General features: G+C 37.3%; 2 protein-coding genes across 2 annotated transcripts; one reads left to right on the forward strand and one right to left on the reverse strand.

Moving 5' to 3' along the window:
- Window positions 1-228: 228 nt before the first annotated feature.
- Window positions 229-8,166, forward strand: LOC106110000 (sodium/potassium-transporting ATPase subunit beta-1-like). The gene is made up of 7 exons (XM_013291673.1): window positions 229-365; window positions 5,036-5,164; window positions 5,459-5,581; window positions 5,978-6,156; window positions 6,387-6,491; window positions 6,857-7,025; window positions 7,460-8,166. The coding sequence occupies exons 1-7, from the start codon at window positions 230-232 to the stop codon at window positions 7,567-7,569; spliced, it is 951 nt and encodes a 316-aa protein (XP_013147127.1). The 5' UTR covers window position 229; the 3' UTR covers window positions 7,570-8,166.
- Window positions 8,167-8,412: 246 nt separating this feature from the next.
- On the reverse strand, window positions 8,413-13,295 carry LOC106109988 (sodium/potassium-transporting ATPase subunit beta-2-like). Its single transcript, XM_013291657.1, has 6 exons — window positions 13,218-13,295; window positions 12,346-12,565; window positions 10,285-10,539; window positions 9,853-10,145; window positions 9,199-9,367; window positions 8,413-8,801 (listed from the first exon to the last, which is right to left on the reverse strand). Exons 2-6 carry the CDS (start codon window positions 12,503-12,505, stop codon window positions 8,698-8,700), a joined length of 981 nt encoding a protein of 326 aa, XP_013147111.1. The 5' UTR covers window positions 12,506-12,565; window positions 13,218-13,295; the 3' UTR covers window positions 8,413-8,697.
- Between the last annotated feature and the right edge of the window lie 883 nt (window positions 13,296-14,178).

The following is a 14,178-nucleotide window of genomic DNA, read 5'->3' on the forward strand; positions in this document are numbered from 1 at the left end:
TGACATGTAAGTATGGGATATTTTAAATAAATTATTACGTAATGTACCTTGAATATGTTATTATAGTTAGACAATTAATTTACTACAAAAACTATGAGTTAAAATTATTATTAGCAAGACTCTCAGAAGCTCTATGCATTTAGGTATAAAGGTAAACATTACATTCGCAACGTACGTGGTTGGGCGCGTCGAAGGCAGTTTGTCAGTGCATCGTGAGGCAGCGCGCAGGATGGGCGCGGACAAGGCTAATGGTGTGGTCAACTACTGCCGGCGCCCGCCGCAGCGTCCCTTGCTGCAGAAGATACGGTACGCGATATGGAATCCAGAGGAGAGGACCTTCTTAGGACGAACGGGACATAGATGGGGTGAGTTTTTTTATGCAAACTTTTAGAACTGAAACTTTATTTGTGCTGTTAAAGTTACTATAATTGCACCGGTGATTTTTGGAACTGCAATATGACATTTTAAAAATTTACATTTTATATTTGTTCTTCAACTTAATTTTTAAGTCAGTTTAGAAGCAGGACGAAGCAATCTTTAAACTGTCATTTTTTATATAGTAGTCCAAATTGGACAGAGAATCGAACTCCGACCGCTGCAGTGAGAAACAAATTGGGTGAATTTTACTTTGTAATAATTACTAGCTTTAAATTAAAACGAAGAAAAAGTAAGTTGCATAAATCAAGTTAAATATTTCAAGTAATAAGTAGATACTAACTTGAAGGTCCGTTTTTATGAAAAAAAGTGTTTTTAAGAGAATTAATTTACGCATATAGCAGTTTCAAATAGCAACTGTAAGTATGTAGAATTACCCAAATATTGCTTCGTTTAAATTAACCTTAAAGACCCGGTCAAATGATGTTAAAGAGTTTAAACAAACTCTTGTAAAGCCAGCAAATAACAGTTAAAATTTTCTCTACACACATATAGTTTTGACTGTACAGTCCAACTGTACAGTAAACCTGTTAGAACTGATCGTCTATAGCGGGCTTAAGCAACATATTCCGGTGACGAGATTCACTTTGCCTTCACCAATGTTTACCCTTCCCCACGTACTCCGGCTGCTCGGGAAATTTAGCTCATGACGTCATACACGTCAAAATTACCACCCGGATATAGTTTTACATCAAAGTAATTCCTATCTTTATGTTATATTAATTTCACCTTGAAATATGAGTTTATTTCTAGTTTTTAGATACGGTTTTGTAAACGAAGGAAGCAAATGTGTAAACTTCGTAACGTATCTGACGAAATCTAGCAGATATCACAAGATGTAGTTTTTTTTCGCCAATATAAATCTATAATTTACTGTTGATACTTCGATTTAGGGGTGTCAATTTTTATTAAAGGTAGACAAACATTGGCGGGGAAAAGCAACGTTTACTCTTGACATCAAACATCATTAAGTGACTTGGTTTCATAGCTTTCTCTTTAACACTACTCGTATATATGTCAATCCGTAACAATTGCTTCAAATTCTGTTAAACCAGAATAGGTGACAACCCTAGTTATGTTATTAATCCTTGTACAAGTATAAAGTGTTTAGAGAAGGAAATAACTGGCCAGTTGACCAATTTTTGGTATCATGGGAATATTTTGAAAAGATATCCGACCTTTTGGCTTCTTTATGGCCATTCTCAAATGCAACTGTAAGTCCATGAATCTTTAAAGAATTGCATCGAGATCCAGAGAAACGCCGCGACCTCTTTCTGTTCCTAATTCGAAAAAAAAAATTATTAACGCGTTGTATTTAAATTTTAATTCAACATTGCAAATTAAACATCAATACAAATGAAGCCGCGTGGACAACTTGTATACATTGCAATGGCTGCGGTTTGCCCCTAGCCTCGCTTCTGATATATGATATCAAGGCAGTATTTGAAATAGTTTTATATTAAACGTACTGGTATTCTGAAAATCTACAATTACCTTTAGATTTCCGGATTTATTAACTAAGTCTTAATAAAGTTTGATAGTTTATAATACAATGATGATTCTAAGTTATAAATAACAGAAAATAAGTTATACTAACACTACCATCGAAAGAGATGGATGGATTGCGCGAAAGGTGACATGATCAAGAAGGGAGTGATGACTGAGATGACGGATGATAGAGTGCTTTGGAGGACAAACCCGCCGACCCTACGGGAGTAAGATAAGGCAGGGGAGATGAAGATGATGATGATGATACCATCACTATTATCTTATAATTTAGTCCCATACCTTGCTCTAGAGTACAGTTTCCTGTTCTTTCTAGGAGCACCACGTGTTCAATAACCGAATTCAATATTTCACATATAAGCAGACGAAAGATTGGAGTGAATCACGTCGATACACCGCGACTATTTTAAACCAAAACCTCGGTCATAACTCACCCGGAGATTTGAAATGTTCTACAAATTGTTTAATATTTTATTTGAATTCAGGTTAACTCAGAAATCTATCGATAGATGATGAGAAATGGCTTAGTTCTACACTATCTTCACATGATTTAATGATTGATGACACGCTTTAGACAGCTATATTTTAGTTCAAAGATTTTTAGAAACAACGACAAAGAAATAAATATTTTTTGAAATGTTTTTACATCGAAAACTAACAATTTCAAGTCCATAGTTTCTATGTTCAAAACATTAGTTAGTGGTAGCTATAAAAACTTGAAGGTAATTATTAAAATGAATGATCCCTGATGGTTAGAATATCCTCAAGTGATAACAATCAATAGTAATAGTAATTTAAACACTATTGAAGTATTTGTATATATATTATCTGCTATTGTAAATGTATACTTAACCTTAAAAGCTACCGGTAAGTTGACTGACGGAAGCAGAAATCTCCACAAATGACAACCAAGCTTCTCAAATTGTACACTTAGATCCCCTACTTGTTATCCCTTAAGTAAGTTGGCTACACAAACGGCGACCTCGCTTCACTCCATCCACCAAGTGTTCACTTCTCCCAGAAATAGCGGGTCATGGGCTGTTTACTCTTCCACTAAAACTACGGCTAAACGCGCACTGAAAACTACACGCGCATCTAATAATAGTGCAAGACGTTAGGTATTCTAGACTGCGTTATGTTGCCCTAATAACACTCCCTCACACATATCGTTAAAATAATATAGGATAGAACACAAGTTTAGTATAGGCACCGATACTATAATTTTGTTTCCCTTCAGATAAGGTTTTAAGACGATAGAGAAGAAATACAAGTGTACATTGATACCAAAGTCATTTAGATGTTAAAGTTTGTCACTATCAAAAGTAAAGATAGCTACAAAAACATTTTTTCAATCGCAAAAGTTAACTTGAAATAACGAAGTACATATTCCATGTGTCCAGTTGTCGCCTGTGCTAACATTTGCCATGTCCAATATTAACTTCGTTTGTCAATAAGTGACGGTATGTAAACAGAATTACTTCGATCTCTATTACTCTGTGGCAATGTCCTACATGTAAGCGGACATGTATTCCAAGTATGGATAAATAAAAGAAACGTATACGATGAGTTAACTATGGCTGAACTATCAAGTATCGTGTTTGTATTATTCTACAATGACTAACTAATTTTGCAATATCGATAAAGACACAGACTAACAGCAGGTTTTGACAATTTTACTGAATAGTAACTATTGCTTTAATTAATGGGTCTTAAATTAGTTTTCAATCTCTAGATATTAAGATACTAACATATAGATATTAAAAAACTTTGCCATTGAAAAAACTGACCTCATAAAACATCCGAATCTACCAACCTACGTCAAATCGTAAACACAAATAGGAATACGGCGTAGCAACGAGTATATACATACCGGAGTTTGTACAGTACAGTTTGTTAAAGGTGGTGGTGGCGACCTCCCCCGACCTCCCCCCCTATGACGCACCTTGGGAGAGGCTTCGATAAAAGCCGTAATGAAATTGCTTTACTCACTTTATTGCTCGATTAGAAATGTTTATCCGTGTCTTTGTACGGAAAAATGACTTTTTATAGCTTCTCAAATGTTTCTTGAATAATTTTTGAAGCTTTTGAGAAAATGTTAGAGCATGACTTTATAAATACCCTTGTCTCTAACTGGGTAATAATGCTTAAAAATAAAAACAACATAGAGATATAAGGGCCGCTACATACAGTTAAAACTGACTTTAGTAAAGTTTAATAAACAGTTCCACTATTTAGTTAAAACTGTGTTATGTGTGAAGCCAATCCTAATTTCATTACGTTTAAATAAACAAATAAAAAGGTCTAATCAAATAACAATATGTTGGAATACAGCATTCACTGTAGACGCTATACAAAAAAGATTTCATCCTTTTCATTTTGTCTTTGTCAAAGGGAGATAACATTATGTTTTCGTATAAATGCTTCAGCAGTGGGAACATACGATAAGAAGGTTCTAATAGCGCTCGTTGTCATGTAATTATTGTTCAACAGCGAGGTGCTAACAGACGCGCAACAAGTTTGCGTTTACAATTTTATAAAATTAGCACATGTCATTGTTACATTTTCATGTAAAAATGCATTTCATGAAGAATGTAGAATTATTTTATACTGGCGATTCTCCTCAGCTTTGCTCGGGTGGCAAAAACATCTCGTATTTATTCTGTCATATCCATCCCCTTCTTGTTATAGTAAAATATAACCTTTGGTGTTCAGTGATGACATGGATTTCTACTGGCGGAAGGTTTTTGAAATCGTTTCAATGGTTTCAGAGCCTATTCATTGCAAACGGGTAATCTTTCCTCTTTCTAATGTTAAGCCCGCTACACACGCACAGTTTTATCTCACAGTTTACTGACGGATGAATCTAAGAAAACAGTGAACTGTTCAATTCTCAGTATTGCCTACACACGTTAGATTTACCTGAGTGACCTACTGTTCAGATAAAACTGAATGTGTATAGCGGGTTTTAACTAGATTAAATCAAATAGAAATATAATCAAAAACAAATAAAAACATAGTTTAAGAAATTAAAAAAAAACTAATTTTGTAACGCTATCCAATCGTTTGTGTTATAATAAAAGGTTATTTTTTCCAGGTGTAATAGGTCTTATCTACCTGGTGATGTACATTTGCATCATAATCTTCTTTTCCATCTGCATGTGTGGTCTGCTCGCCACCATGGACGACAGGATACCCTACTTCACACTCGCTGACTCTATCATAGGTAAGAGATCACATCTGTTATCAGGCAAGCATTTTTGATGTTTAAAATGATGTACGCTGTTTGAAGCTGCGTCGATCGATAAGGGATACGTGTATGTCAACCCTTAGTAAATAGAATAATTATCGTCTAACCCACAGATAAAAAACTACTTGAACCATAAGTTTTTTCTTTAAATAGAAACGAAAATCCGACTTAATTCTTTCTTATTGTCTTTTTCTTTACCAATTTGTTATGAATTATCCATAGTCATCGATTTTTTTTCTGCAATACAATTTGTATGTAAATATATTTAAGGTGACAACCCCGGCATGGGCCACCGTCCGCTGGTGTTCGAGGAGGGTGCGCTGATCTGGTACGACGCGGAGAACGCATCGCAGTACGACAAATACGTCCGAAGTATCGACCAGTTCCTTGCACGTAAGTCTCCATCGTGTTTTATTGCTGTTTTTACGATTCCACAAATATAGGGCGAGTGCCTTGTGGGTTATGTCAGATCGAACACGAGGACAAATGTATGCCAAATTTATAGGAGAGTATAGACCATGAAGTTTTAAAATAACTTCTTGTTATAGAATCGATTTCTGTTTGATTGCTTGAGATTTATCTACATGGCACTTTCCTACTACAAATAAGGCAAGGTTTAACTATTTATATAGAAGTTTCTAGAGACATGACACACTAATTGGCATACTAAATCTTTCTGGTCATCCATTGCTACTAAAAGCAGGCTTAGGGTAGATAATTTTTTTTAACTAGATTTTTTGAGCTATCAAATAGGTTCCATGCCTTCATATAAAGTTCACCGTTCCCCAGCTTACGAGAACAAATCGCTGCTGGAGACGAAGGGTGAGAATCAGCGCGATTGCGGGGATGTGAAGCCGCCACGCGCAGAAGTGTGCGCCTTCAATACCAGCCTGCTGGGGCCCTGCGCTCGCAAGCATGCTTACGGTTATCCGGCCAGGACGCCGTGCATCATCATCAAGCTAAATAAGGTAAAATAATTGTGGACCATAATGTGTCATTTCCAAATTGTTGATGATAGATAGCTTTAATTTGTCGCCTTACCATAGATTGTACGAAATTTACGCCAAGAAATTGGTCTTTCTTTTTCCTTTCTCTCGTTCTAAGCGCTCGTTTTTCTGCAACTATAAAACTAGGGCAATGTTTGCGTGGGATTAGGACACGAACCCGCTTCTAATGTTCTTCAACGTTCACATTTCAGTTGTACGATTGGAACCCCATATTCTACGACGACCCCGCAGCGCTGCCGCCCGGCATGCCTCCAGATATCAAGGACTACATCAACACAACAAAAACACCTCAAGAGGTCAGTTAATAGAGCTTGTCACTGAGTCAATCGTTTCCACAAACATCAGTTTTCATTATACTGAAACATGCGTTGAAACTCCACCGTCAGGCGTCAGAGTGTAGACTTATTCATTTGTTTTATTCTACCGTTTCTTTTTTATTTGGAGTTAGAGCGGACACCTTTGACTTAACTATCGTACAATCGTTGTGCGATTGTCACTTGTTTCGCTGAAAATTCAACTGTTTAGTTGAACTAAATATTGAGTATTGTGCGGACCTCCATATAAATTCATAGTAATCTTTTAATCCTTCTGTCATCGTTACTCCTTGTTATAAATCCCATTCAGTTAAGAGAATTTATATTATAAATGTTTGGTATTGCAGCGTCGCAAGGTGTGGGTATCGTGTGCAGGCGAGCGGCCTGCGGACGTGGAGGCGCTCGGCCCGCTGCGCTACTGGCCCTACCCCGGCCTGCCAGAGACTTACTTCCCGTACGATAACACGCCCGGATACCTTAGCCCTCTGGTCGCCGTTCAGCTACTCAAACCTACTCGTAAGTATGCTAGTATTATCACTCAACTCGACTTAACAAAGGTCACATAATAAAATCGAACTATTATATTCCACCTACCAAATCCATACCACATATAGCGAATATTGCAATGGTTTTTTGGTAAAATGTTTCAACAACCATTTTAAATTCCTCAAGTACGAGTAGACTTTTTAAATGTGGTTCTAATGCCGTCGTTTCTTGAATTTCATTTGTTTGTGGTACTTAAGAGGGTACATTACCATAAGAGCGGGCGTACATCTTAGACTAATCTATCGCACAACTGGTCTGCGATTGTCGATTGTTTTGCACAACTAAAAATCGAGTAGTTTGCGCACCTCTATGGTCATAGCATTCAATACGCGACTTAACGGTTGTGCGATAGATTAGTCTAAGAAGTGCGCGCTCTAAGTGTGATAACATAATGTGTTGTCCAGTGCACCAGATCATCAACATCCGCTGCCGCGCGTGGGCGCACAACATCCGCTACACGGAGAGCCTGAAAGAGCGGCTCGGTTCCACGCATCTGGAGATCATGATTGACTGAATTCAGGACCAACACAACTTTAGTATTTAGCACGGGGCTGGAACTTAGACCAACAAATGCACACAACTTTTCAAAAGCTTTATTTTATACTAGCTGTTCCCGTGCGACTTCATCCGCATGAAATTATAAAAACTTTATTGTTTACATTTGTCAAATTTTTTATTGCAAATAACAATGCAAAAAATGACAACGATGGCAATTTTGCCTCCTTGATGTTGGCAGCTTGTAGTTCATTATCCCTTTCCCACATGAAGGTTGTTCCAATTTATTGACCCCCTTTGATAGCGTGAAAATATATAGCCCAAGGGTTTTTTTTTATTAAAGAACGAATTATTCAAAAATGTGGCTTTTTCTGAACAAAATTATTTGAGTAACATAATACATACGTGTGTAAGAAGTTCCAGCCCATTTATGTAGCTTTTAGTGATGTGCCTTATGTGACAACTGTGCAAACTGTGCAAACTCGATGTTAAATAATAATTTTAACACTGATTAGTTATTATGAACGTATTTAATGTTACAATTGATGTCAGTTTTGCACATTGTAACCACACGGTGAGATTGTATTTTTAGATAATTTTATTATTTATTCTTCGAGATGAGATTGATGTCGTATTTTTATTTGATGTTTATTGATGTTGATTGTATTAAATGTATTTAAAAATATTATTTTTTATTAACACTCAAATAAATGTTTTATGGTTTACTGTAGATTAGGTTATACTTGTACAGGTGGAAATAATAAGAACATTATAACATTTTGAAACAAAGCTTTAATAAATTAATTAAAACGTCATCTAGCTTACACTCAATGATTTCACACATTTCATTTTAGATGTTTCACACAGAATTATCTAAAGAAAAAATTTCTAAACGAACATATTACGACGAAATTATTATAAAAACAGTTCAAACTGAGAAGCGTAATTTTAAAAAATCAACAATTAATTCTATACTCAATGTTTACTATAGGTCGTTTTATGGTAACTTAAATTCTTTCTCATTTTAGACTGAGGGAGAAAGGAAGACAATAGTCACTTACGTGACCCTTAAACGACGATTTGTTATTACCATTTTATAGGTTTATGACGTGTAAACCTATTCCGATTGCTTCATGTTGATTAAGGGTTACTCTATCATAATTTCGATGTGCACGGAGCCCATGCCCTCATGCCGGTCGTACACAATATTGTGAGCCCAGGCGCGGCACTCGATGTTTATCAACATGCCAGCTGGAAAAAAGTTACAAATAACTATATCATCTTGTAAAACAAACATAAACAAAGCGACCAATCGTAAAAACATCTTATTCAATAGTTTGTAACACTAGTAAGTAATAGTTAAAAAAGTATATAACAGCGTTTTAAACGACAAGGCCACTTTAAATTCAATTAAAATCTAGATGATTGACAGTGTTTAGGATTTGTTTCTGTATTCGGCCGTAAAACTTCCCACATAAAGGATTAAAAGGGTAGCCATTTTATAAGTGATTTTTGCACCTATAATTAAGAGTGGAAAATTTGCGTTTGTTATCACAGATAATAAAATTACTAAGAAGTATCGCCTCCAAAGCTTAGTAAGGTTATATGTCAGAAATTACTTAAAAAAAACTTAATGGTGATACTTTACTTTTCGGCCTCTGTAGATGTACAGCAACTAAGGGGCTGAGGTATCCCTCTTGGTTTGTATATGGGAAGTAGTAGCCGGGGAAACCCCGGTATGGCAGATACTGTATAGGCCCGATGTTCTCGCGATCAGCCGGGTTCTCGCCCTGACATGACACCCACACCATGTTCAACTGGAAACAAATGACAGTTTTGTGATTGGTGCAAGATTTTTAAAAGTTTATTTTTACACAGAGGCTTAGAGTGTGCCCACACTTGAAACTAAACTATTGTAATTGTTTAGTAGCGCTTTGATTCCTATAAGCTTACATGGAGGTGCTCACACTACTCCTTTTTTAATTGTGCAACTAAACAGCTGAATCAGCTGCAAAACAATCGACAATCGCACAACTGTTGTGCGATAGTTTAGTAAAAGGTGTACGCCCGCTCTTACAACTACAGGCTACAGTCATCTTTTAGTTTGGAAAAACACAGCTTTTTTAATTGACCCAATTTCCTTCTTTTTCTCTTTAAAATTTCTAGGCTAAATATGTGTGTCAGCTTATTTTGCAGAGAACATTTTTGGGTCATATGTACAAATAGTTATATTCAGGCTTTTTATTCTAACATTAACAGCACATTGATTTAAAAAAAAATGATAATTAAAAGTAAAACTTACATAATTCTTATCATATGCGGTCATATTCTTGATGTGTTGCTTCAAGTCTTGCGGCATGGCTTGGGGCAGCGCGTCCGAGCTGTTGTAGAAGACAGGCTGCCAGCCGAAGATCTTGTTGAGTTTAAGAAAGACACAGGGCGTAGACTTGTGGTATGCAAAACCGTTCTCCTCGACGCAGGGTCCCCACGCGCTCATGTCCACGTCGCACACCTTGCCCGCCGGCGCAGGCAGTTTGAAGTCGCAGTTGTGGATGTTCTGGCCCGCACCCGCTTTGTTACCATCACGTTTGTACACTGCATAAGTTAACATCGGTTAAATGGATACCAAAAGCCCTTAACGTGACAGAAACAGTCTAGAAAAGAGCAGTTTGAATCTTCAAATCTCAAATAGTGGACATACATATACTTCTAATTTATAAGTCGATGATGTTACCTTTTAAGAATTGAGAGAGCTCCTTTACCCAGAACTGGTAGCTGCCGGGGTCATTGCCCCTGTACCAGATGACGCTGCTGGCGACCTCCGGCGGCGTGGGTCGGAAGCCGAGGCCGGGATTGGTGCCGATGATGCTGCTATCTAGCTGCCACTTGGGCTGGCGTGCGTCCAACAGTTGCAGGAACGTCCACATGCAGATCGCAACCAGGATCGCCAGCGCGGAGTAAAAGGTGAAGTAGAACAAAGCTATCTTGGCTGAAAATGTAATTGAAAAAACATAATTACAAATAGTACGGTCGCTTTAAAAGCATTTCTTTGGACAAACTAAACAAAAACATACGTAATGCTTGGCGCCTTCACGTGTACCTATGCATGCACATCTGAAACTAAAATATCGCACAACTGTTACGTCTCGCTTTGATTCCTAAGATGATATGGAGGTGCGCATACTACTTGATTTTTAATTGCAACAAAACAGTTGAATTGGCTACAAAAACAACGACAATCGCACCACCGTTGTTCGATAGTTTAGCCAAAGGTGTGCGCCCACTTTCAGAATCGACCATACAGTTATCTTAGATCCCTTCTTTTATATAAAATACTTTGCTCCTCATATCTATGTTTCTGTAAGTGTAGTGTCTGGCGAGGCGAGTCCGGCGGCGGGCCGTGTACGGCGGCGCGGACCGGCGCGGGCAGGATGTACCAATGAGCTCATTGCGGCAATTCGCGCCGGCCCGTCTTCCGGCCGCGCTCGCCTTGCCGTGCTCGTGACGCGACATCTCTATGACTATGGGAATCAACGTGGGATAGACGACGGAAATTTTCTTAGCGGCTTAACTTACATTTTTATGAGGTATCCGAGCAAATTAATCCCCCGGTCCTTAGGTACCGTTACATTCATATTACGGGTAAGAAAATAAGAGAGTAAAAGAAGATGATTGAAACTGCGTATCATTCAGATAATATCATATCATATTGCATCATGTTTCTGTGCTGTAGACATCTTTCTTACTAATATTATAAATGCGAAAGTTTAGATGGATGGATGGATGTTTGTTAGCGTTTGTAGCCTAAACGGCTGAACGGTTCTCCATGAAATTTGGCACAGGTTTAAAGCATAGTCTGGAAGAACACATAGGCTACTTTTTATCCCGGGATAAGTTACGGTTCCTGTGGGCTTCATTAATTTAGTTTTTTAATGTTCACTCGATCATTCTGTAACGGTTCAACATATCTTATTGAAATTTGACACAGATATAAAACAAAATCTGGACTATACATGAGATAAGCTTCATCCCAGAGAAATGTCCGGTTCCCGAGGGATACGTAGCTTTTTGTAATTTATATAGTTCGTATATTTTCTAATACCACATGGATGAAGTTGCGGGCAACAGCTCGTTAAGAATAAAACTTCGTCACTCTTCAATCACAATTTGACTACTGCGAAAAGTAAAGTCAAATTATACGATAGTTCGAACAAGAATAAAATAAGGTCTGTCAAACCGCTGGCTGTACAGACGTTAGAAACAAAGAACACTAATAACTACGTAGTGAAATAGCCAGGAAAAGGTCATGAACTCATGAACTGATTCCAATAATATTGAAGCAGTACGCTCAGCAACATCATGTGAATTGTGCTCGAGTACAATGAAGTACTGCCTCGCCTTGCAATCACCAGATTTTACCGCCTCGTACCACTAAATGAGTTCATAACGTATTTTTAATGAATTGCATTGAAACTATGGTTTTTAATTTAATTGTCAATGTGGGATTTTTACGCTAATCTTACTAATATTACAAATGCGATAGTTTAGATGGATGAATGGATGGACGTTTGTTAGAGTTTGTAGCCTAAACGGCTGAACCGATTTCGGTGTAATTTGGTACAGATGTAGAGATCTGATATAGTCTGAAGTATAGTATAGTCTAAAGTATAGTGTAGTATATAGTCTATAGTCTAAGATAGTCTGAAAGAACACATATGCTACTCACATTTGTTTTTTTTAGTTCCACGCGGACGTAGTCGCGGGCGGAAGCTAGTGTAGTTATAAATGTACTCACACCAGCTGGAGGCAGTCCGGCCACAGAACTGCCTGGTCTTAGGATTCCAGATAAACCGCTTCGCCTTCTGGCCCGAGGTCATCGGCGGCTCCTTCTCTCTGTAGTACAAGTTGAACCGCTCCAAGCTTGTCAGATCTGAAGGTCGCTTCTTTACCGTCATCTTGTTTATGATATCCTGGTAGTTTACTAAAGTTTCTGATTTTCCTGTGATGTGTGGTGGCTACAAGAATGAAGCATATTTGTGAAAACATACTCAAAATATTATTGAGTTACGTAATTTAAAATGTTATGACCACATATGATGTCTTGTGAGTATGGTGGGTAATTGGGTTTTCCAGAATCTTGGTCTACAGGATCTAAATGTATTTCTGATGTTTTGATTACAATTTGTAATTAGATAAATGCCTAAAAATTAAGAAAATAAATGAGAAAACTTTCGTCATGAACAATGATAAGTTACGTACATTTTGATAAGTATTGTACTTATTATATTGACTTGTGTTACTCGGTTCATATTACCTTTCAATTGAAGAATGATAAGGATAAAAATCTTTATATTTAAATGACAGGAATAATAAATTATCTGTTTAAAACTTCTTATACTCAATATTTTTTTATTAAGATTTATTTCAGTAAAACAGACAGCTAACACAAAATGAAACACGTCCTTCATCAATCTTGTGATGTCAGGTGATTTGTCTTACAAAAAGATTATTTCTAGCTATAACTGTTTATATTTATATCTGACTGAATGTAGAAACTGCTTATACATTAAAAAATAAGTAATCTGAATTTGTTTTAATTTGAAAATCAGTAAGAGTCTGAAGGTAGAAAACGTAAGCGTGATAATGAATACGATATGTCTATCGTACCTGTAACGTATCTTGGTCTGTGATGTGTGAGAAGCGGCGCGGACTGAGGCGCGCGTAGACTGCGCCGGCGCGGCTCCGCTGGCGCGCCTCACACACGCCAGGATAATAGGCCAGTGATGTACGACAATGAAGTAGTAAGATTAATTTTAGAACATAACAAAATTAAGATTTCTATGAATAAGCCAGTAAGAAATCTAACTGTCAAATTTTTGTGTAATCGAAATATGTAAAAACGCGATTAAAAATAAGATAATTTACTAGATGATAAGTAAATCTATGCCTTTTAAGTCATCTGTCTTAAATTATACCATTTAATAATTATATTTGCATTGTTCAGTAATGCATACTATCGTCCACTCGCCCCCTCACGGCACTGCACTGGCAGTAATTCGTCACCTTGTGTCTCGTGCCCTTGTTCATTAGCCAGATTTAAAGGAATTCGCATAGACTCATTTAACGTTTATAAAAAAAAAAACTTGACATAACTATAATACTTTCAGCTCAGCTACACAAAAACAGCATTTCACATCTTAGAAGATGTGAAAACTTGAGTAAAGAGTTGATACTTGAGTATCGCAATTATAGTAACCAAAATTTTTACTCGTAGCTAAAAGTTTTCCTACCAAGTTACCATAGCTACATTGTCACCCCTTATGAAAAAAAAAATTGTAGATTGAAAGAATGGCATATTCGTAGAATATCTATCGATGTATTTTACTGTTAAATCCTGAGCACACCATTACTGTCTACCCTGTTTCTCATAGTAGTCGTGATAGCGACGTGTGGCCCCGAGGTCAGCAGTCTGCGGAGGACGCGACCAACGACTTGCTTCCGCCGCACTAATCACTACCGCACCGCTTGCCGGACTGACCATTGCCAGTGTGTGTTTCCACTGGCAAAACACATGTAGTTACAAAACTACTGTCATCACTGTCATTTGCTTTGAAAATACAAAGATAAC

The sequence above is a fragment of the Papilio polytes genome, unplaced genomic scaffold, assembly GCF_000836215.1.
Source record: "Papilio polytes unplaced genomic scaffold, Ppol_1.0 DF820956.1, whole genome shotgun sequence".
Taxonomy (NCBI): domain Eukaryota; kingdom Metazoa; phylum Arthropoda; class Insecta; order Lepidoptera; family Papilionidae; genus Papilio; species Papilio polytes.

Coding starts and splice junctions, on each gene's coding strand:
- LOC106109988 (XM_013291657.1), bottom strand. CDS start 12,505: ATGACGGTAAAGAAGCGACCTTCAGATCTGACAAGCTTGGAGCGGTTC. Junction 10,146..10,284: donor GCTCTCTCAATTCTTAAAAG/GTAACATCATCG, acceptor TAACTTATGCAG/TGTACAAACGTGATGGTAAC. Junction 8,802..9,198: donor ACATCTACAGAGGCCGAAAA/GTAAAGTATCAC, acceptor ACTTTTTTCCAG/CTGGCATGTTGATAAACATC.
- LOC106110000 (XM_013291673.1), top strand. CDS start 230: ATGGGCGCGGACAAGGCTAATGGTGTGGTCAACTACTGCCGGCGCCCG. Junction 6,492..6,856: donor CAACAAAAACACCTCAAGAG/GTCAGTTAATAG, acceptor TTGGTATTGCAG/CGTCGCAAGGTGTGGGTATC. Junction 7,026..7,459: donor TCAGCTACTCAAACCTACTC/GTAAGTATGCTA, acceptor TGTGTTGTCCAG/TGCACCAGATCATCAACATC.